Here is a 23,465-nt window from a genome sequence, read left to right on the forward strand (position 1 = left end):
CTGTTAGCCTATCTTCAAAAGCATCTGGCTAGTGAAAATCTATCATATACTGTCTTTTATATTTATTAAACATTATCTTTTATTTTATGTCTGTCCTAGGATTAACAAAGGAATGAAAAAGATGTATTTTAAATCTCACAAGGGATGTAAAAAAAGTTTAAAATGAATTTTCAAAATATTTATATATAAACATGTAATTAACAAAGTTTTCACCAATGCTTTCAAATTCTGTTTATAAAAAAGCTTGAAGGATTGTCTATAGGATAAAAATCAGTGTAAGTGATAGAAATTGTCATATTTCACTGATATGTTATAGTTTCCTGTTTCACTAACTTTTCTTAATTTAACATTTCATAAAATCGTTTCCTTCTTAGGTATGTATAGATTTTTATTTTCAGTGATGACAGTTCCATTTACATAAACTTATTGCTAAACAGATTATATAATCTTATAAAAAGTAATTTTAGAATTCACAAAATAGTTAACAGAAAGGACCCAAATGAAAAATATAACACAATTTAGTGAAATATGCATAGTGAATTAGGGAATAAAGCAGAATATCAATGTTTCACAAATAAGTGTAAAAGACTATTCTCTTCAATCATCCCTCATGATGCCTTTTATAGGTTATCTTCTTGATTTTGTAAGTCATCTTAAATTTTTTCCTCCAAATATAAGTCTTTCATCATATATACTGTTCTGAATACTGAAAATATTTGCAGTTGGGAATAAATGCAAATGACAAAGATTACCTTAGAATCTATCTTTTAAATTGTGGAGCTCAGAAACAATATATAGAAACACACTAGAGTACGAAAAAAGCATATGCTTATATTTTCAATTCAAAATATAATTTTCAAAGTTAGGCTTTTTGTATTGTGCAGTGCAGAAAAAATATTGAAGTTATGAATGTTGGCTATTTTTCAGGGTCTGAAAATTAATGTTTATGTGAAACAAGTACATCATAATAATGAATTACATTATAGAACTGGAACATAACCTCAAACTTTAATGGTTTGTTGATATGTGGAAAATGTGAAACTAATAAAAACAACATTTTCTTTTATTTAATGAGTAATTCAATTGTTCTTTAAACATTGCTTAAGCATTTTAATTGACTATTATTTCCTTCATAGTATTTTCCTCTTTGAAAAACTTATGGTTTCATTTTTATATCTTCCATGTTTTTTCTATATGCTTTAAAAATCCATTATTACTTATTAGCAATATAAATAGTTTTGTGCTTTTCGATTACACCAATGTCATGTTCTAGCTGTTTCATTTCTTTTTCCAGCTTCTGTTTGCGAATCTTCTTTGGTATGGAGTCTATGAAGACTGAGAGGGACTGGAACTCTTTGTGCACCTCTTCCCAGTTCTTTTTCAGCCCCTGAAAATGATACACAGAACTGAAGACTGAAGCAAATTGCAAAAGTAAGTAAATGGTAAAGAAACTGTACTGATAACAAAATTGTAAACAGATAAAAGATACTGATGAAAATAACTTTTAAAATGATACATATTTACCAGGGACTTGGCCACAGTAATGAAAAATCCTGTACAGAGGCCAAATTCTGTCCTTGATTGTCTGCTCAATCCCCATTGGGAGTATTTATTTGTGCTGTTTTTAATGTTACTGTACTCATTTTTAACATCATATGCATATGCAGGGTTATGAGTGCTATGGTACTAAGCTAACAGCAAATGTTTTGGTAAAAACCAACAACTGAGAATTGATACTGCCAAGTAGAGGACATTTTTGAACAGGAAATTATTTCTTATGAAATTTTTACTTTTTTCTTCATATTTTTTTCCTTTTTTAATTCTCTTTTTATTTCTCTTCAACAGAAAAATCATACCAAAAGTCTTGAGTCTGACTTGCACAGCTATATTTTCTTATATTTGACAAAATGGGATTGTAAAAATGCCAAAAATCAATTTTGCAAAAGATGATCATTTATATATCCTTTCAATATATTAGAAAGAACAAATTGTCCTCCCCATAGCCAAGGGATCTATACTTCCCATTAATGTATTCTAGAAATGATTGGAATGTCATTAAATGTATCCCATATGCTAATTCAATAATGTAGTTAATGTTTTATTGTCTCAGAAATCAACAAATTCAAAATTAGGGGTCTCTTAGGAGTGATAAAGGTTTTTTCCATCTCTGCCTGGTTATCATTTCTTATCACAGTGCACTAGGGGGCTCCACTGACAAAATGATCTTAAACTTCTGAGTTTAATTCAATGAATTAACTCTTCATCATTCATTATGGGCACAGATCGTTTTATTGACATGAGAGAAAAACTCTAAAACAGACAATGTTATTTAAAATATTGCCTGGAAAACATGATCCTTGAAAAAAAATGGTCATATCTTAGATTTAAAAGAGGATTAGAGGTATCATATAATAAAGCTTCATAATAAGCCTTCATAGTACAAATTCATACTTATGGAAAGTTTTTGGGGATGATAAAAGTTCAGATATATAGTCCCCTGCTTAGGTAAAAATGGTAACAGAATAGGGTACACTGTATGGGATAGATTTGTTGGGGAAAAGCACAATAACAGTCTTTTGCCCTTAAGTAAGATTATATTATAGACCTGGGCAAAGGAAAGAGAGAGGAAAATACCCAGGTTAAATTCTAAAAAGAGGGAAATAGGTTGTCATAGTTCTCAATAGGGCATAAGACATATTCCAAAAAGAAGTCTTCAAAAGAACTCTATGTCTTCATGGTCTTTCATAATGAAATGTGAAATATGTTCCCACAGTGCTCCACAGGAGTACCTATTGCAGAGAGAAATCTATATATGTATGCACTTTCAAATATCAAAGGTTTTTCATAGCCAGTTGGTGATATTTCCATATTACTTGTGGTCACAGTAGCTATACTTTTTCTCTGGATTTTCTTTTAGAGGACAGTTTGCTTTTATCTTCTAATGTATACAACACTGTTTGGATCAAAGTCAACATATAGAGATGAAAACTAAATAGAACTAACATGTCATATTATGTTGCAGTAGCCTCCTTGCTGATTTTAAGATGCCCCCACTTTTTTTTGTTGTTGTTATTTTATCTTAAAAAAGTCTTTTATCCATTGCAACAATAGTGCCCCCTCTACTCCCCTTGGGGATCAAACCCAGGGCCCACTGCATGCTGGGCAAGCACTCTACCACTGAGCCACAGTCCCAGCCTTTTCCATTATTTTTACTTCTTAATTTTTCCCTTTTCTATTTTAAAGCTAAAATAACATTGTTAATTTTGAAAAAAAATAGGACAATTGGTCATATCATAAGGAGTACCTACTGTTTCACATTCCTTTTGTATCTACTATACCCTCAAATATTCGAGCCTGCTCACTGACTAGGGGTTGAGGGCAGGAGTTGATTCCTATGGGCTGTCTCCTGGTTCTTGTGCCCTTTGGGTTTTGACTGAGTTCAGCCAAAGCAAGCACTGGTGGAAAGGGAGAGAGGCTGGGTATTCTTACCCCTCTCCCTCAGCACTGCCTGGATGTTAGTTCTAGCTGCACTGTGACTGTGACAGGCGGCCCCTCTTCAGGCTCCAGATTTCACTAGGCCCTGATAACCCTATTACCTGTCCCTGCCCTTCAAGCACAGGTGGTGGTAACTCCCTTTGTTCTTAGTCATGGGCACCCTCAGTGTCCCTTGTTGGCTTCTTTAATCCTACTTCATTTCTGTAAGAAGTTCCTTCTTAAATTCTCTTAGAACTCAGCTGAACATGCTTTCTATTTCCTGCTGGAGCCCTGACTGATAAAGCTACCCTTGGGTACCTCCTATACCTCTCATGGAATTTGTCATCTGTGGTGAGACAAAGACACCAAATGCAGTCAGCCCACAATAATGAGGGTTCTGCATCCATGAGTTAATAGGAAAGATAAAATAATTGGTTTAGGTATAGTTTCAATTATTCTAGAGCTCCATCTAGTGAAAAATATCTGATTTATGGGCATTTTTTAAATATAAATTCAGGGACATAAGAATGAAAATAAAAATACTTTTTTACCTTATTTATACATGTTTGTTGTATTAGAAGGTAGGCTTCCTTACTATGCAAGCTCACCAAGTTGGTAACAAAATATTATTCCATGGGTTCCTACATTAAAACTTTTTGCTCTGCCAGAGAGTCAGCTTTGCTGCATGGAGTTTGTCACTATAACTAAAAGAGATTGTTCTGACATGAAAGTCAGAGTGCTGGCTTCAATAACCAAGTAGAGGGCAGACTGGAAGGCCTTTCAGAGATGTTCCAAAGAGTGACACACCAGTATAAATCACAGAACACTGACCTGGAGAACAGCTTCCCTCTCTTCATCAGAGAGCCTTTTCATAGCTGCTTTCTTAAGGTTTTCCTGGATATAATTGTCATATTCTTCTTGGGCTTTCTTTACTTCCTCATTTCGTTTACATATGTATTCAGGTGTGATCCCATAATCCTGTAAGGATTTTTCAAGAAAAAAATTACTAAAATTCTGAATGCAATCTTACATATGTTTATAAAGCAACCAGGACTAGAGAAAAAAAAAAAAAGAAATTTTACAGACTTAAAAGACTTTGCTCCACATGACAAAATTCAGTGACTTCCCATAGAGAACTAGTTGATTCTAGTCTTCTAAAACTGAGTTTTATTTGTTTTCCCTCTTCTGAATGTTCCCAGTGCCTGTTCTCATGACTCCATCCTTTACCCCTAAGAGCTGGCTTTTCTTTTCTATATGTTATGTGCTTCTATTTGTATATGTTTCTCAAAATATAAATAACATCTAATCTACTGTAAAAGCTTTTACCTTGAAATCTCTTGAGTACCTTTGAGGTCTCTTTTTCATGATCTTGTTAAATAAAAGAAGATTAATGTGCCCAAGACATTAGAAAAGCAAAGTCCTTGCATCATATGAAGCCTCTCAAAGAGAAAATTGACTTGGGAACCCTCAAGTTGTTTTTGGAAAGGCAAAATACATTTTTAGGCTCCTGGGCTATTTGGAAGGATTGATATCGAAGACATCAGCTGTGATTCTTTCAGATTAATGCATGTATTGATTTCGTTGTCTACAGAAACAGAACTATTCCACATTCATTCTTCAAAAAGTATTTGAGAAAAGTACTTGGTAAAAGGTATAATAGTGAATAAGAAAGGCAAAGTTTCTGCTCTCATGGCATTTGCACTCTGTGGTGAGAGAGATTCACCCTAAACAGACTGCAGTTAGTCCTCCATATCTGAAGGTTCTGCATCCATAGATTCAACCATGGATGGAAAATATTTTTGAAAAAGCGTGTACAGACTCTTTTCATGTCATTCCCCAAACAATACAGTGAAACAACTATTTAAATAGCATTTACATCTGTTTTGGATTTAAAAGTAATTGAGAGATGATTTAAAGCACAGAAGGATGTACATAGTTTGTATGCAAACACTACACTGTTTATGTAAGCAGCTTGAGAACCTGCAGATTTTGGTATCCACGGGGTCTCTGGTGGATATCCAGAGAAAAGACTGTATGAAATAAAATAAAGTAAAATGAAGGCTAAAAAGGGTAAAGAAAATAACAGAGGCTACTATAGATAAATAAGGTTGTCAGGGGAGACCCTCTGCGGGAGCAGCAACTGAGAAGTATGATAGTCACTGAAGTTATTCACAGTGTTCTGGTTCTTCTCTTCCTAGGTATTTGGTAGAACAACACTGTCCTGCTCCCCTTGAAGTAAAATTTAGGTAACCTGACTTGTCCAGTGTGTGTAGAGGTATCAGTGGATAATCTCATTCTTCTTCTGTTGGGCCTAGTGACAAGCAATGTTTTGAGTTTTCTGGGTCCAAAAAGGACAAGAAGCAGAGCCTCTAATAATCCTCTGTGAGCAAAATAATAAAACTTTATTTATTAACAAATAATAAAACTTTGTTGCTTTGATTTACTGGAATTTTGGGGTTGTCACTTCAGTGTAACCTAACCCATCCCGACTAAAAAAGGGATAGAAATCTTAGATATAAGTGTGTTCTGGAAAGTACACTGCCCTATACAGATAAACTCTAAAGGCACAGTGTTTTGGTCAGTTAGTGCAGTGATAAACAGATTAATGCACTTCAGGAAATACAGAGGGCAACAGTTCATTATAACTCAGCACAACTGATATTCATAATGATGATAATTCTGTAGCTTTACACACAAGACTAAATTATAGTCAGCAGACTCCGTTGAAGAAAAGGAATAGCGAGATACATTTTAGGAAAAAATAATCTCATAAATGGGCAAAAGCTTCAGGGATCTGAAATATTTCTAGGTGCTGAATCACTGAAGGTAAGTGTATACTATTAATATTAAACTGCATATAATATTCATTCTTCATTGTACTTTTAGAGGTGCCTAGGCATTGTGTTAAGTTCTTTATAACATTTAATCCTCAGAACAACCCAATGACTTATTAGAGATCACAGGAGTAGAAAGTGGCAGAACTAGGATTTGAAATGATGTCTCACTACTATTGCTATAGACCTCGTGTAATCATCCACCTTCAATTTGTTTTCACAAATTGTTTCTCAAAATACAAATGACACCTAATTTACTGAAAACTAAAACATGAGGATTACTCAGTTAAAAAAATGCTTTGTCTTTAAAAACATTTATTTTCTAATTTATTAATAATATACTTTTAAAATTTAACCCTGATAAATTAAGTGGAATAAATCTTTCATCAGAAATTTAGTGGAATAAATTTTTCATCATTGTTTAATCAGTGACACCAAGAGGACAGTAGGTGCCAGTCTTGTCATGGTTTGGTAAACAAACACAGATAGATTAACCTGGTGTTTTTCTGTTTCCATGATGGATTCTCCAAATTTTTTGTTCAATATAGAATATACTTTGAAGTGGGAAACTGAGGCAGAGAGCATCCAAGATGAAGGGCAAAGTGTGTGGCAGTTGGTGGCATAACAATCAAAGAAGAAGAGTTTCTATGTGATAGGGCAGAAATTATGGATTGGAATGACTTTAAGAAGCCTGGATAGGGGCTGGGTTTGTGGCTCAGTGGTCAAGCGCTTGCCTAGCATGTGTGAGGCCCTGGATTGGATTCTCAGCACATACATAAATGAAATAAAGGTTCACTGACAACAACAACAACAAAAATAAATAAATAAATAAGCCAGGAGAGAAAATTTTCACTTTTTCCTAACCATGAGACAAGGACTATGAGCACCTTCTTGAGGCCAAGAAGGAGGAAGTATCACAAAGAGCCTTAAGAAACTTTGTCAGCATGTGCAACTGACTTCTAGATTCCTGCTACAACTCTTCCAGAGGTGATCTTGGAATACTGAGTAAGAAGAGTTGCAGGGAAAATAAGTTGTGCTCTCTGAGAATAGCCTGAGTGTGGGGAGCCATTCTGACACATGATTGGGTGACTCCCGTTAAGGGCCAGAGGCACTCTGGCTGTGTCGGAGCTATCCCAACCCTTTCCTGATGAGAGAGCCCATCCGTGTGGGGGTGTGCCTGACCACTGACCCCGGAGACCCAATCACTGGCCCTGACCTTGGAGTGCAGCCCCCCCTCAACCTTCATTGGATGGAATTCTCCCCTGAATCTCTTGTCCCCCAAATAAAAGGCTACTCCCCGGCGTGTTCGCTCTCTCTCTCTCCTGCTAGCCCAGAGTAATCCTCGCTGCCCTGCTGGGCGGCTGGAGGCGGGGAACCAGGGAGGCGAGCTGTTTCGGACCTAGCAATATAAAATAAGGTACTGTCTGTGTGTTTTATTTTGATCTCTTCTAACTAACTTAATGCCAGAACCTCATTAATGAAACCACTGCGCAGGCCGCGTGGTAGACCTGAGGTTTCTGTTCTGATTTGCCACAGGCACTGGATTTACCAGGGCAGCTCACTGCACTACAATCACCACTGGAAATTTTCCTTTTTCCTTCCTTCCTCCCTCCCTCCTGTTTTCTTCCCTTCCCTTCACTTAGTCAGTCCCTTCCTTTCTTTTCCCATTTCTTGCCACAACTTACTATTATTTTTCTTTAGGGTTTTGTACTCATTTAATATGTGTTTCAAGCACTTTTATCCTCTATAAGTATATTAAGTATACAAAATACAACAGGATTTGTATGCTTTTCTTTGTAGGGTTTTTAATTTTAAAGATCTATATCTACACCAGTAAACCCAAGCTTCTCTAAAATCCACCAATGAAATTATATGCCTAGCTTATAAACATGTTTTCAGATAGAAATGAAGGACCCGAAAGAACTAGATTATTTGACAGTGTTTCAAGGCTTTGCATCAAACTAGAAATGGATAAATATATAGTAAATGTGCTTTTAGTGACATTTTCACCTCACCCCAAATTAAAATATTTCAGAAAAAATTGTTATAATTATGAAATATATTAATAACTGAAATTAAGGAACGTAATTGTAAATTTCACCTACTGAACTCTGTGGGATTGTTCATTACAATTTCTCTGTTATCATCACATTAGATTTGGACCAAACACAGATTGCTAGGGAATGGGAACTGGCAATCTAGATAATTTGTTCAGAGAAAGCACTATTAATGATAACATAGACAGTTGTTAGGAATACCACATTTGAGTTATTTAAATCTCAGTTCTCACTTTAAACATGACAAGGCTACCTTTTTATTGATGTACTTTGGAATTAGTCCTGAAGTTTCAAGATCATGCTTGTCCCCAGTTCTTTTGTCAACATAAACTGGCTTAGGCTTTTTAGCCACTCCCATGATGACATCGGCTGCATTTGTATTTATAAAATTTTTTCCACTCTGTATTCCCATGACTGGATGATCAGTCCTCAGTGGCACAGTAGGCTTCCTGGGCTGATTCCAATCAAATTTTTTTTCTGTTAAATATAACATTTCCTTGTTAATATTAAGTATCAACATTGCTACTCAATACTATTTATGATATCCAGATATTGGGATTCTATTAATAATAAATTCAAATACCTATAGTAAAAAGTTCTTACTATCCCCAAACTTATTGAGTTGGGTACATTAATTATGTAGGGCTTTTTATATGTCAATCATACCTCAATAAAATAGTTAAGAATATAAGGAATCAAAATACAAAAATATTAAGTACAACATAATCAAATAATATGTTGAAAAAGAGTATAAAAATCTTAGGGAGAAGGATAAGCATCCTAAATTATATGCTAGCTCACTAATAGACTTTTACTATCTACTATGAGATATATTTTATAAAGACTACAATAATAAATGGTCAGCTCTGTTTAAAATGCTTATATAAGGAACACTAAAAACTTATGGGGACTATCAATATTACCAATAATTGTTTCTTCAGAGGAAAATTACTGTAAAATCATCAAATAAATAAATTGAGCTTGATATATTGAAAGCCTATGAATCTATGGATTTTTTTTTCACTTAAATTATTATTATTATTGTTATTATGTATAAAAATCTTGGAATAGCCATATAGCCAAAACACAGCTTAACAAATAAAATATCACCAATGTAGTTGAAATTTCATATCCATTCTTACCTGACTGCCCCTCATTTCCTAAAGTAACTACTTTCCAGAATGTATTTTATTTCTCTATAAAACATGCTGTTCATTAAACACAGATGAAATTCATTATTTTTACACAATCTCTTCAGCTCAGCTATTCCGACCAATCTATTTTTTTTTTTTTTTTTTTTGGTCGTGGGGAATCAAACCCAGGGCCTTGTGCCTGCAAGACAAGCACTCTACCAACTGAGCTATATCCCCAGCCCACAACCAATCTACTTTGATATACTCATAACAACATGGTGTGTCAAAATGCCAAAATGTAAATAATCATAATTTATTTCCAAGAACTGAATGCAACAACTATCTTCGAAAGGTCTTACTTCAATCTTAAGTTCGTCACTATTTCTAGGGACTTTGACTTTATGCATTTCTACATTGTTTGTTTATGGGTTTATATAACTTCTATTATCTGAAAAACAATACTTATTGTTAAAAGTTATGGACTGGGTATAGACCGAGGAGAGGGATAGCTGGGTCAAATGGTCAATTTTCCAAGAAATCTCCATACTCCTTTCCATAACACAGCCACATCAATGTTTATAGCAGCACAATTCACAACAGCTAAACTGTGGAACCAACCTAGATGCCCTTCAATAGATGAATGGATAAAAAAATGTGGCGTATACACACAATGGAATATTACTCATCAATCAAAGAGAATAAAATCATGGCATTTGCAGGTAAATGGGTGGAGTTAGAGAAGATAATGCTAAGTGAAGTTAGCCAATCCCAAAAAGCTAAATGCCAAATGTTTTCTTTGATATAAGGAGGCTGATTCATAGTGGGATAGGGAGAGGGAACATGGGAGAAATAGACAAACTCTAGATAGGGCAGAGGGGTAGGAGAGGAAGGGAGGGGGCATGGGGTTATTAATGATGGTGGAATGTGATGATCATTATTATCCAAAGTACAGATATGAAGACATGAATTCATGTGAATATACTATGTATACAACCAGAGATATGAAAAACTGTGCTCTATATGTGTATTAAGAATTGTAATGCATTCCACTGTGATATGTAAATAAACAAATAAGTCATGGACTGGATTAATCTTGTACAGTAGCCCTTAATCTGAGTGGTGTCCTCATAAAAAGAAATTTGAACAGACATACAAAGAGGGAAGACCATGTGAAGACACAGAAAAGAAAACCATCTATCTATAAGCCAAGGAGAAATGCCTTAGAAGAAACCAATCCTGTTTGACATCCCAATGATGGACTTTTCTTACTTCCAGAACTGCTGTCTCTCACTGGACAGTTTTGGACAGTTTTAAAGCTCCTGCAACACCCTGATTATGAGTGTGTATGTGTGGCACTTGGGAATGAACCCAGGGCCTCACACATGCTGAATATGGACACTATCACTGAGTTACATCTTCAGCTTTAATCCTGAATTTCTTAGTTATTCTTTAGGCAAGTTAAAATTTGCATTCGCTTTTGCCTTACAATATTTATGAGAGAAGAGATGGATTTCAGGAAGAAGCTTTATTTTATCTATAAGAAGACTTATTTTTTCATTTATTTGATACATAGGATTCATGTAGTTTGGTAGTTGTATTATATAATATGCTTAGCCTTAGGGCAGATACATGAGGACCCAAGGGATATTGCTGGTCTCAAGGCATTGAAAATATTGAGTTCTATTTTAAGATTTTCCAGTATTCTCAAAAGGTGTTGTTGGTCACAAAATACCAAGACTCCAATAGAAGAAAATAGAAAAGAGACTTTGGAAGTCATGAATTAAGCATGAATTTTTTATTTTCAACTTGCTTTTTCCATATTTCCTGATAATTACCTTACCCTTTGTCATAGGGTATGGTTTATTTAAGAGGATTATAGGACATAAAACACTGCCACAATGTGATATACTTTCACTTGTGCCAAAATGTACACCCCAAGTTGGGCTTGAGATGTTACACTATTTCCTTGATGCCAGCAGACATAAAAAGGACAACATTTTAAAGAGAAATACTCATTTGGCTCTTTTCTTTCCTGCCCTAAGACATCAAGCAAGACATACCTAGGATAGGAAGAGTGTGATTTCATGGAGACTTTGACACACATCTACTTCCCTACACTCTCATGTTCCTAATAGCCTTCTTTCCTGATATCAATATACTCTATGAATTGACTCAACTACATAATTTTTGAGGTCCACTATAAAACAAAAACATAGGGCTACACAATCAAAAACTATTCAGAGTTTCAATATTGCTAGAGCAGAGCATTAAATCAAATGTGGGACCCTTCTAAATCCAGGTGCTATGCAACTGCATGGGTAGCACATTCATGAAGCTGGCACTCATTCATGAAGCCTCTTCCACACTTCATGGGTGTGCTTTGTGGTCATAGATTCTGAGAAAGTGAAAGCCTGTACTCAAAAATGAGCCTGGTATTGCTTTAACAACTAGTAGTAACTGCAATTTTCATCTCTTAGAAAAAAGATCAGAGAAAGAGCTTGGGGTGTAGCTTGGTGGTAGAGCACTTGCCTAGTATATGCAAAGACCTGGGTTGGATTTCTGCACCAAGAAAAAAAAATCAACAAAGTTTAAATGCTTGAGAGATCTTGCTCATTAATCAGAAACTATCTGGGGTTTTGGGCTTCTGAAAATAATTGTTGTTTTTAATTGAAGCCACATAAGTAGGAATTGAAATGAGGAGGCACTTAATGCTAGGAGTGGGGCTTTACTGGACAAACCAAGATGGAGTTCAAGATGCTTGCCCCATCAGCAGTCCATTTTGGGGGCAACTTATCCCTTCCCACTCTCTTTTTCTACTATATTCTCTACTTCTACTTTCTTCTAGTCACCCAAGTTCTGCTTAATATCAGGCAAAGTTGCTATTACCTATTCATATTCAATATTTATTGACAATAAAATAATTTTTAGCTAAATTAGCTAATATTTTGTTAATTTTTTTTAGTTGTAGATGGACACAATACCTTTATTTAATTTATTTTTATGTGGTGCTGAGGATCAAACCTACTGCCTTACCCATGCAAGGCAAGCGCTCTACTCACTGAGCTATGACCCCAGCCCTAAATTAGCTAATATTTTCAATATTAAAAAGAAAGAGTGATAAAACCTACTGGGCGGTAGAGTTTTTTCCTTTGAATGTTTCTTTAGGAAATCCTTTGGAGTAGGTACTTCAACTTTAGCTGGTCCCATAGTTTTCATTGCAGTTTTAATTTTTTTCATGTCATTTTTTATAGTTGTCTTAAAAATTGATTTGTACCTGAAATTGAATTTATAAAGTCATAAAGTCATAGTGTTTGTTTTTCTAGCAATAATATTTCAAGTTTAAAAATAGGCACACATTTCTAATTTACATACGACTATATTCATATGGAGAACAATAGCAATAAAGCAACTTGATATGAGCCCTGAGAATGAGCCTTGTGAAACCTAGATGGAAGCACTGGCCTAAGAAATAGGTGCCAGGACAAAGGTATTGCATTTTCTTATTGTCTTCTGAACATCAGTACCGTAGGCTGTGATGACCCCTCTGTTATTCCTGATATTAGTAATTTGTGTCTCCTCCCTTCTTCCCTCCCTTTCTTTTTCCCCAATCCTTATTAATCTTGCAGGAATTTATTAATTTTATTGCTCTCAAAGAACCAGAATTTTATTGATTTTCACTGATGGAGATATGTTCTCCATTTTAATGATTACTGCACTGATCATTATTATTTCTTTTCTTTAGGTTTAATTTTCTTTCTTTTTTCTGTAGTTTCTTAAGGTACAAGTTTAAGTATTAGATTTTAAACCTTTATGCTTTATCTAATTAAGTTTTTAAAGCTATAAAATTCCTTCAGCACTGCTTTAGCAACATCCATACATTTTGATTCATTATGCCTAATTTCATGTAACCCAAAATACCTTTAAAATTACATTTTTATATCTTTGAGAAGTTTGTTTAGATATGTTTGTTCAGTTTCATATATTTGGGCTTTCCAGGAACCTCTCTAAATGATTTCTAATTTATTTCCTTGATATCTGGAGAATATACTTTATATAACTTCAATCCTTTCAAAATTTGTGATACTCACTTGATGACACAAAATATGGTCCAGTCTGGCAAGTGTTCTGTATATACTTGAAAAAAAGCATATTATGCTAATCATGGATAAAGTGTTTTTTAAATGACAATTAGATCAAACTGGTTGAGGATGTCTTCAGGTGAACTTTCTGTTTTCTTGTACTTACTGATTTTGTACCTTTTCTATTTCCTGAAAGAGAGATGCTGACATCTCTGACTATAATTATGGATTTGGTTAACTCTTTTAACTCAAACAGCTTTTGCTTCATATATTTTGAGGCACTGTTAGTGTTGCTTTATCATCTTTAAAAACTGGCCACCACTTCATCATTATAAAATACACTCTTCATTCCTTTAAAATTCTGTACTCTAAAATCTACTGTCTGATACTATTATAGACATTCCAGCATTCCTTTATGATATAGTATATATTTTTCCATCCATAGAGTTTTTACTTGTCAGTGTCTTAATTTTTAAGAGATATTTCCTAAAAATATAGAATTTTCAACATCATTCTAAATGAAGAAAAATTAAAAGCGCTCCCTCTAAAAACTGGAAAAAGACAGAGATGCCCTCTTTCACCACTTCTATTCAACACAGTCCTTGAAACTCTAGCTAGAGCAATCAGACGGATGAAAAAAAGTAAAGAGATACACACAGGAAAATAATAACTCAAAACTATCACTATTTGCTGATGACATGATTCTATATTTAGAAGATATGAAAAATTCCACCAGAAAACTTCTAGAACTAATAAATGAATTCAGCAAAGTAGCAGGATATAAAATCAATACCCATAAATTAAATGAACTTCTATACATAAGCAATGAATCCACTGCAAGAGAAATTAGGAAAACTACCCCATTCATAATAGCCTCAAAAAACCCAAAATAGTCAGGAATCAATCTAACAAGAGGTGAAAAACCTCTACAATGAAAACTACAAAACTCTAAAGAAATAAATTGAAGAAGATCTTAGAAGATGAAAATATCTCCCATGCTCTTGGATAGGCAAAATTAATATAGTCAAAATGGCCATACTACCAAAACTGTTTTACAGATTTAATGCAATTCTTACTAAAATCCCAAAGACATTCTTCATAGAACTATAAAAAGCAATTATGAAATTCATTTGGAAAAATAAGAAACCCAGAATAGCCAAAGCAAGCCAAAGCAAAAAGAGTGAAGCAGGAGGCATCACAATACCAGATGTTAAACTGTACTTCACAGCAATAGTAACCAAAATGTCATGATACCAAAGTCAACATGTAGACCAATGATAAAAATAGAAGACACAGACACAAACCCACATAAATATGGTTACCTCATACTAGATAAAGGTGGAGAAAAGTAGCCTATTCAACAAATGGTATTGGAAAACTGGAAACCCATATGTAGCAAAATGAAATTAAATCTCTCTTATCCTGCACAAAAAATCAACTCAAGGTGAATGAAAGACTTAGACACTAGAACAGAGACCCAGTGCCTACTAGGAAAAAAGGTAGGCCCAATTCTTCATCGTGTTGTCTTAGGACCTGACTTCCTTTACAAGACCCCTAAAGTGTAAGAAGTAAAATCAAGAACCAATAAATGGGATGGATTCAAACTAAGAAGCTTCTTCTCAGCAAAGGAAATAATCAATAATATGATGAGAGTGCCTGAAGAATGGGAAAAAAATCTTTACCACATGCACCTCAGAGCACTAATCTTCAGGATATATAAAGAACTCAAAAGACTTAACACCAAAAAAATTAAAATAAATAAATAAACCAATCAATAAATGGGCTAAGGAACTGAACACACACTCCACAGAATAAGAAATACAATTGATCAACAAACATGAAAAAATGTTCATCATCTCTAGCAATTAGAGAAATTCAAACCAAAACTACTTTAAGATTTCATCTCATTCCAGTCAGAATGGCAATTATAAAAAATACAAGCAATAATAAGTGTCGGCGAGGATGTAGGGGAAAAGGCACACTGATACATTGCTGGTGGGACTACAAATTGGTGCAACCATTCTGGAAAGCAAAACCTTAGAAAACTTGGAATTGATCCACCATTTGACCTAGCTGTCCCACTCCTGGGGTGGTGTCATACCCAAAGGACTTAAAATCAGCATATTACAGTTATGCAGCCACATCAATGTTTATAGCAGCTTAATTCACAATAGCTAAACTATGGAACCAACCTAGATGCCCTTCAACAGATGAATGGATAAAGAAAATGTGGTACATATACACAATGGAATATTACTCAGCCTTAAAGAAGAATGAAATTGTGGCATTTGCAGGGAAATGGAACTAGAGAAGATCATGATAAGCGAAATAAGCCAATCCCCAAAAAACAAAAGCCAAATGTTTTCTCTGATAAGGGGATGCTGATCCATAGTGGGGTGGGGAGTAGGGAAGAATGAAGGAACTTTGATTTTTGTAGAGGGCAATGATGGGAGGGGTGGGGCTGTGGGGATGGGAAGGACAGTAGAATGAGATAGACATTATTATCCTATATACATGTATGATTACACTACTGGAGTGACTGCACCATGTATAGCCGTAGGAATGAGAAGTTGTGTTCCATTTGTGTATAATATGTTAAAGTTCATTCTACTCTCATGTATAACTAGAAAAAAATTAAAAAGTATATAGAATTTTTTTATCCAACCAACAATCACTTATATTTGGCATATTTAGACCATTCACGTTTAATATAATTTACAAGTATGTTTGTTGTTAAATCTTCCATGTTGCTGGATTTTCCAGCAACATATCCCATTGATTATTGCTTCTGTCTCTATTCTGCCTTGGTTTTGTTTTATTTTGGTGCTTTACAGTACACATGTTTAACATTTCATAGCCTACCTTCAGATAATATTATGCCACTTCATATATGCTGTAAGATTTGGGGCAGGGATGTTGCTCTAGCAAGCAGGAGGCCCTGCACTTCCAAAACAAAACAAAACAACCCAAACAACAACAGAAACTTACAAAACAATATTGCATTCACTCCACTCTTACTTATGTCCTAGTATTGTCACATATTTTACTTCTCTGTCAAAAAACCTCATAATTCATTGAGATAGCTTTTTTTAAATATAGCCAAATATGTCTTAAAGAGATTTGAAAAAAAGTTCATATTTACTCATATATTTATCATTTCCAGTAGTCTTCATTCTGTTGTGTAAATCTAAGTTGCCAAATGGTACCATTCCTTCAGCACAAGAAATTTGCTGTCCTTTTTCTCCCCTCTATGCAATGTTTCTTTTTTCTTCTCTGACTGCATTTTAAGATTTTTCTCTTTTATATTAAGAGTTTTAATACATTTGATTATAATGTCCCTTGGTCTGGTTTTCTTCTTCTCCTTCTCCTCTTCTTCTTTTAGTCTCTGCTTGGTATTCATTGTAATTCTTGAATCTATGGATTTAGAGATTTCACCAAACTTGACAATTTTTTTTTACTTTTATGCAAATATTTCCTATTTATCTAGCTTTCCCCTCCTTTTCTGTGATTACATTTAGACCTATATTAGGCTGCTTGATATTGTCCCTTGCTCACCAATACTCTGTTCTCTTTTTCAGACTTTTTTTCTCTGTGTTTAATTTTGTATTGTTCCATTGTCTTCAAATTCATGTATATTTTCTTCTTTAGTGTCTTAGCTGCTGTTAATCCATTCTGGTATACTATTTTCATTTTGGACATAGTATTCTTTATTTCTAGAAGTTAGATTTGGATCTTTGGGTTATTGTTGGTTCCTCTTCCATTTCTCTCCATATCTTGATTCTGCTTTCCTCTATCTTTCTGAACACATCATGAATATGTAAAATAACTGTTTTAATGTCCTTGTCTATTAATTCTCTCATTGATGTCATTTGTATGTCTGTTTCACATTGACTGATTTTACATGTTATGCTTTGTATTTTCATGGTTTTTTGTATGCCTAGTAATTTTTGATTGGATGCCAAACACTGTGAATTTTACAATATTGATTGCTCAATTGTTCTCTTTCCTTCTTTTGGCATTTTTGAAAATTGTTCTTAAGCTTTATGCTGGGATACAGTTATGATAGTTGGAAACAATGTGACCATTTTAAAGCTTGCTTTTAAGTTTTACAGTAGGACTACTTTAGATTTGAACCCTCAACTGAGGTAATATGCTTTGAGAGCTCCAATGTCTTGTGTAGTAGGAGGTGTCTCTACTGACTGGTGAGGATGTGAATTTTACCTGGCACTGCAGCTTTTTGGCGATGATTTCCCTGCTTTGGTAGTTTCATTACACACACACACACACACACTCCTACTCTCCTCTTTGGTACACTACACTGAATTCCAGTGACTTTTGCCTTCCCAAACTCTGTATTCTGTCCTCTTAACTCTGGGAAATTCCTAGGCACTGTTGAAATTCTCTGTATGGAGAACGTTAGGGCAATTATAGGATTTGCCTCATTCATTTCTTTCTTTTAGGGAAGGATGCTTTGTGCTGCTTGTTGTCTAGTGCTTGAAATTCATTATTTCATATCTTTTTTTTTTTTTGGTTGTTCCCGTTGCTTAAGGTGAGAGGTTAAATTCCATCCCTAATTGGAAGAAGGTTATCTATACTACTTGAACAATTTGTAGTCTCTTCTCCCTTGTGCAGATAATTTATTTGGAAAACCACTGATTGATTGATTGATTTTTTTGATTTTGGGGTCTTTCTTCAACATTGGGAACCCATTATGGTCTAAATTAAATGAGTTCATTAGACATCTTCAGGAAATAATATTCAGGTCTTAAAATAATAATATTCATGTCTTAAAATAATAATATTCTTGTCTTAAAATTCCCATGGAAGTTGGGATTGGAAGAAATGGTGTCATAATCAATAACAATGAAACAATGTACATCTACTCCTACCTCTTTTTAAATTGCAATTTTGTGATTCAAATTTTTTTTTGTGAGCCTACTTATCTATAATGTTATAACTGGCTCTATTTTTTACTTATTATTTGACAGGCTAGAATAATTCATTATTGTCATCTTTAATAAATGTGACACAACTACATCATATTGTCAACCATCACCACATAATAAGTCAGATCATTAACATGAGGAACACATTTTGTAATATTTTTTATAAGGCACACAAAAAATGATAGTGCTCAAAAGTTGGGATAGTTTGAAAAAACTTAATAGGGATTTTTTCCCCCCTAATGAATGAAGATGGGCAACTGAGTAACAACGGTGTGTGTGTGTGTGTGTGTGTGTGTGTGTGTGTGTGTCTATCTTTAAATTTTAGGCCAATATTATTGCAATGTTACACTCCTTTGTGGAACAACAAACTCTGGAGATTAGACTCTATTAGAAAGTTCTTCACATTATTTCTTGTGGAGAATTTTTACAGGTAAATCAATACTCCGTAAGTTCACCTATCGGCATTGAAGTGAGAGTCTTTAATTCAGTCTCATGACTATATCTAGTAATTAAGTTTTCAAAAACAGACACCAATTCTATCTCTAGCCTAGTTGTTTGTCTAAGGTAGGCTCTACACTTAATTGGTTACAACACTGTATGCCATTGAGTATAATTATTATTTTATTGCTGCTTAATATTTGTCACTATTCTATGATTTTCACAATAATAATTTAATTCTCAAAACAACCCTAAGAGATAAGTAATATTATTTTAGTTTTATGGAAGAAAAAACAGGCCTGTGAAGTTGACGTGGGGAGGAAGAACAGGAGCTGAGACTGAGACACAAATTTGATATTAAGGCCCAGATCTTTAATCATCTGCACACTGCCTGAATAAATGAAACAAAACTAATAAGCACTTTTTGCTTCAATAGTGTGCATATTTTAGTCTTCTAATGATTTACTATGTAGTATATAGTTTTGTTATTTATAATACTCCTTTGTTCTAATGTATTGGGGCAAAGATATCAAAGAAAATGGGAAATGATGATAGTACTAATACACCGAACACATTAATAGAAATAGCATTATTTTTTTTATTATTGGATATCCATCATGATTAAATTTTTAAAAACTAAAACTACATACCCCTTTATCTTACCTGTGTCCTTGAGGACAGTCTTATTCTTAAGAATTTGAGTCATGGTGTCTGGTTAAGATAATAAACAGATACACACAGACTAACACACTTTTCTTCTAAAAACAACCTCTTTTGCGGGGTAGTTACCAGGGATTGAACTCAGAGGCACTCAACCACTGAGCCACATCCCCAGCCCTATTTTGTATTTTATTTAGAGACAGGGTCTCACTGAGTTGCTTAGCGCCTCTCTGTTGCTGCGGCTTGCTTTGAACTTGTGCCTCCCCACTGGGAATACAGGTGTACACCCCCACACCTGCCACACCTGGCTAGAAACAACTTCTTATACCACAATATATTATATATACTGCTTAAGATATTAATCCTTACTTTTTAATTGAATAATCTTCTTAAAAAAAGTTCACTTACCTACAAATTTCCCTGGCAACAAATTCTAAAGAATGGTGTTAGCATATTTTATCTCTCAACATCTTAAGGTATATATAAAATGCCAGAGAGGTGCACTAATACTTCTTACTATGTGTTATTTTATCTGTAGAAATCTAAGTGAGAGGTAACAACTCAAAATGAATAAATAGCAAGCCAATAACTGCATATGGTAGCTGTGATTTCCCTTGCTAACAAAAATCTGATTTGTCCTTCCCCTCATCTGTATGTTTAAAGGGGAAAATAGTCTTTTTTGAATTATCCCTTCCATTACATAGTTTCCCAGATTTTTAAATTCTTCTACATTACTTACGTGATTCTATTAATTGTACCATATCTTCATTTGTTTAACTGTTTTTCCTGATGATTTTGAACCTTTTAGATAAAAAGTAAGGTCTAACTCTGTGTGTGTGTGTGTGTGTGTGTGTGTGTGTGTTGTATAAACATGAAAAGAGCATTTGGATAAAAGTAATATAAGAGATAAGATAGCGGGCTGGGGATGTGGCTCAAGCGGTAGCGCGCTCGCCTTGCAAGCGTGCAGCCCGGGTTCGATCCTCAGCACCACATACCAACAAAGATGTTGTGTCCGCCGAGAACTAAAAAATAATAAATATTAAAAAAATTATCTCTCTCTCTCTCTCTCTCTCTCTCTCTCTCTCTCTCTCTCTCTCTCTCTCCTCTTTCACTCTCTCTTTAAAAAAAAAAAGAGATAAGATAGTGTTTTATTATTGTGGAAATCTTCAGGGATTGCCTAGCTAGATGAGAAATATGAATAGTAGATTCTGAAATTATCATAAGACTGAGACCATAGATTGCAGCAATGGTAATTTTAGTATAAAATTTCATTATGCCGAAAACAAAAGATTTTGGAATTTTTTTCTTTCTTTGAATATAAGTTCATCAAAAAGTTTGCTGCTTTCCTCAATTAAATTCATGCAATTAAATTCAGCAAACTAAATAGGAAAGATCCTCAGGATAAAAATGACTATGTGCGCTGGGTTCGATCCTCAGCACCACATAAAAATAAAATAAAGATGTTGGGTCCACCGAAAACTGAAAAATAAATATTAAAAAATTCTCTATTCTCTCTCTAAAAAAATGACTATGTCATCTAAGAATTCATAATAGTCAAGAAACAGATTGTTCAGCAAAGTCAAATACATAATGAGACTTTAAGAAAGTAAATGTTAGAAAGACTTCAGAGTTTATAGGTATAATAGTACAGATTGTTACTGATGGTGAAAATTGAATTCACCCTAACAGAATGTTCTTTTGGCACCACTTTTGGATGCTTTTCATTTCCTCTCACTTAGTCCTTTTTCTATGTATTTCTTCAGAATAAAAGCAAGGCAAGGAGTTTTTGCTGCCACTCCAACATCTCCAAGAACTGATATACTAGCACTGTTATACACTTAATAGGAGTTCAATTAATGCATTCCAAATGAATAGTGATTATTCTTTTAAGTGATCAAATTCTTTTTTTTTTTTTTTGGGAAAAAAGTCTAGATACAGTAAAGCTTTTAAATTTACTAATGAACATAATACCTATCTAAGAAAATATCTTAACATTCAAATTTAGTATTCTATAGAAAGTACAACCTACCAAGGTGTTTCAGAGAGGAGGAACTTTATCTTGTATAGTATACAGGAATTTTGGACCAAAAGTTGGGTCAGCAGTACATGATTTGAACTTTCATAAACTCTGAAAACTGTATCCTAGTTTAGTTTATACTCCTGTTTTCAATTTCTACTAGATTTTAAGAAACTAATGGAAGTACAATACAGGTATTGCTCCAATTAAAACCAGATGCTCAGGTTTAAAACTGAATGACTTGCCCATTTGTTTTGCTACACACCCCAAGTAAATGATAAGTAAAAATTATTGACATCATACTCAAAAGAGACCTTTGAGACTATCTAATCCACTTGTTTTCCAGATTGAAAAACAAAAATTTAGTTTTAGAGTCTATTTTTTTAGCCTAGTGCTCTTTTAAAGGTAATATTGACATATATAGGAAAAGGATAAAGATAAATGAAAGAAAATATTTCAAGACCTATGAGGAAAAAGATTTTCTCTACCAGTTAACTTTTCTCCCCACAGATTTAATTAAGTTCTAAGAAGTACTTACACAGGCAAGTAACTGGACTGTTTATTTGTGGTTCCCTTTGTGAGATTTGGGTGAAATTAGTGGGTACTAACAATTTTGTTAAAATTTTAACTAAATTACATATTTCTGGGTCGCTAGCCAACCATTATTCACTCCACTATTCCATTAAACCTGAAAAAAGACCTTAAAATATATTCTATCTACTTTGTTTAGCCAATCAAAAGACCGAGGCTCAGAAACAAATGGGAATTTTTATTTTACAATAATCTTGGGGGAAAATATTCTGCCTTTAGAGAGGGAGTAGTAGTGCAGTTAGAAATACAACACTTGGCTCCTGAAATCAAACATCAAATGTCCTTATACAGAATAATAAAACTGATTTTTTTTCTTTTGAATAACATCATGACATATTATGCTATTTTGTATAACACATCACATATAATTAGATAAGTTACAAAAATGACATAATGTATTAATAGGAGGCTAAGTGTAACATAATAAAATTACCATCTTATAGCATGGGACTGTCATCTGAATTGTGAAAAGCTAAACACCTAGATTTTTCGACCTCTAAGAAATCGTCATTGAGACAAAAATATATTTTACTTTTAAGAGTCCATAAATATTCCAATAAAATCATATTGGTATTGGTTAAAAAAAAAGAAAGAAAGAAGAAAGTCCTGTATTATGTATACTTAGTTAATCTGGACATGGAATCATTATTTCTTATTCTTGTTTACAACCTTTGCTAACCCACATACCTAGGAGGCTGAGGCGGCTCCTTCAAGTCACTGGGTATGAGGTTATAAATGCTCTCAGTAAAGCACGATGAATCCATCATCACCAAATGACTTCTTCACTACTGTTCTCAACTTTTTTCTCACTATACCCGTAACTCAGTCTCTTTCTTCACAGCTTCCCCTTTCTTTTTCTTGCTTCCTTGCTTTCTCAAGGAACTCAGGTTTCTCTTTCACATAATCCCCCCTTTGACCCCTTCTTAGCAGTTCTCTCTGGAGAAGAAAAGAAAATACCCTGTCTATTCCTCCCAGGAATGCTTAGCGTTGTTGGCCTTGCGGTTGCTGTGGAAACAGTTACTAGGCGACGGGGAGATGGAAGGCCGCATTGCAAACCAGGTTTCCTCTTGTCTTTCTGCAAGGCTTTTTTCCTGTCTGACAAATTCATATGGAAGCCCCTGTGCCTTTGGGAAAAAAGGGATGAAAACAGTGTCCTCTAGAACATTTTGGGTTTTTTCTCACTTTTTACGTTTGGAGAAAAAAATTCTACTACAGCCGAAACTCAGCGGTGCGCAA

At 34.3% G+C, this 23,465-nt stretch overlaps 1 protein-coding gene across 1 annotated transcript; it reads right to left on the reverse strand.

Annotated features, from left to right (window-relative positions):
- Positions 1 to 621: 621 nt before the first annotated feature.
- Positions 622 to 23,369, reverse strand: ENKUR (enkurin, TRPC channel interacting protein). The gene is made up of 5 exons (XM_081300323.1): positions 22,917 to 23,369; positions 12,627 to 12,772; positions 8,619 to 8,842; positions 4,306 to 4,452; positions 622 to 1,387 (listed from the first exon to the last, which is right to left on the reverse strand). The coding sequence occupies exons 1-5, from the start codon at positions 22,994 to 22,996 to the stop codon at positions 1,214 to 1,216; spliced, it is 771 nt and encodes a 256-aa protein (XP_081156449.1). The 5' UTR covers positions 22,997 to 23,369; the 3' UTR covers positions 622 to 1,213.
- Positions 23,370 to 23,465: the final 96 nt, after the last annotated feature.

The sequence above is a fragment of the Spermophilus citellus genome (genome assembly GCF_964194105.1).
Source record: "Spermophilus citellus genome assembly, chromosome: 6".
Lineage (NCBI taxonomy): Eukaryota > Metazoa > Chordata > Mammalia > Rodentia > Sciuridae > Spermophilus > Spermophilus citellus.

Excerpts from the sequence above, each read along its gene's own strand:
- ENKUR (XM_081300323.1), bottom strand. The coding sequence starts at position 22,996 with ATGATGGATTCATCGTGCTTTACTGAGAGCATTTATAACCTCATACCC. Across the intron at positions 12,773-22,916 it reads GAGCCGCCTCAGCCTCCTAG|GTACAAATCAATTTTTAAGA; the intron begins GTATGTGGGTTA and ends ATTCAATTTCAG. Across the intron at positions 4,453-8,618 it reads CAAAGTACATCAATAAAAAG|GATTATGGGATCACACCTGA; the intron begins GTAGCCTTGTCA and ends AAATCCTTACAG.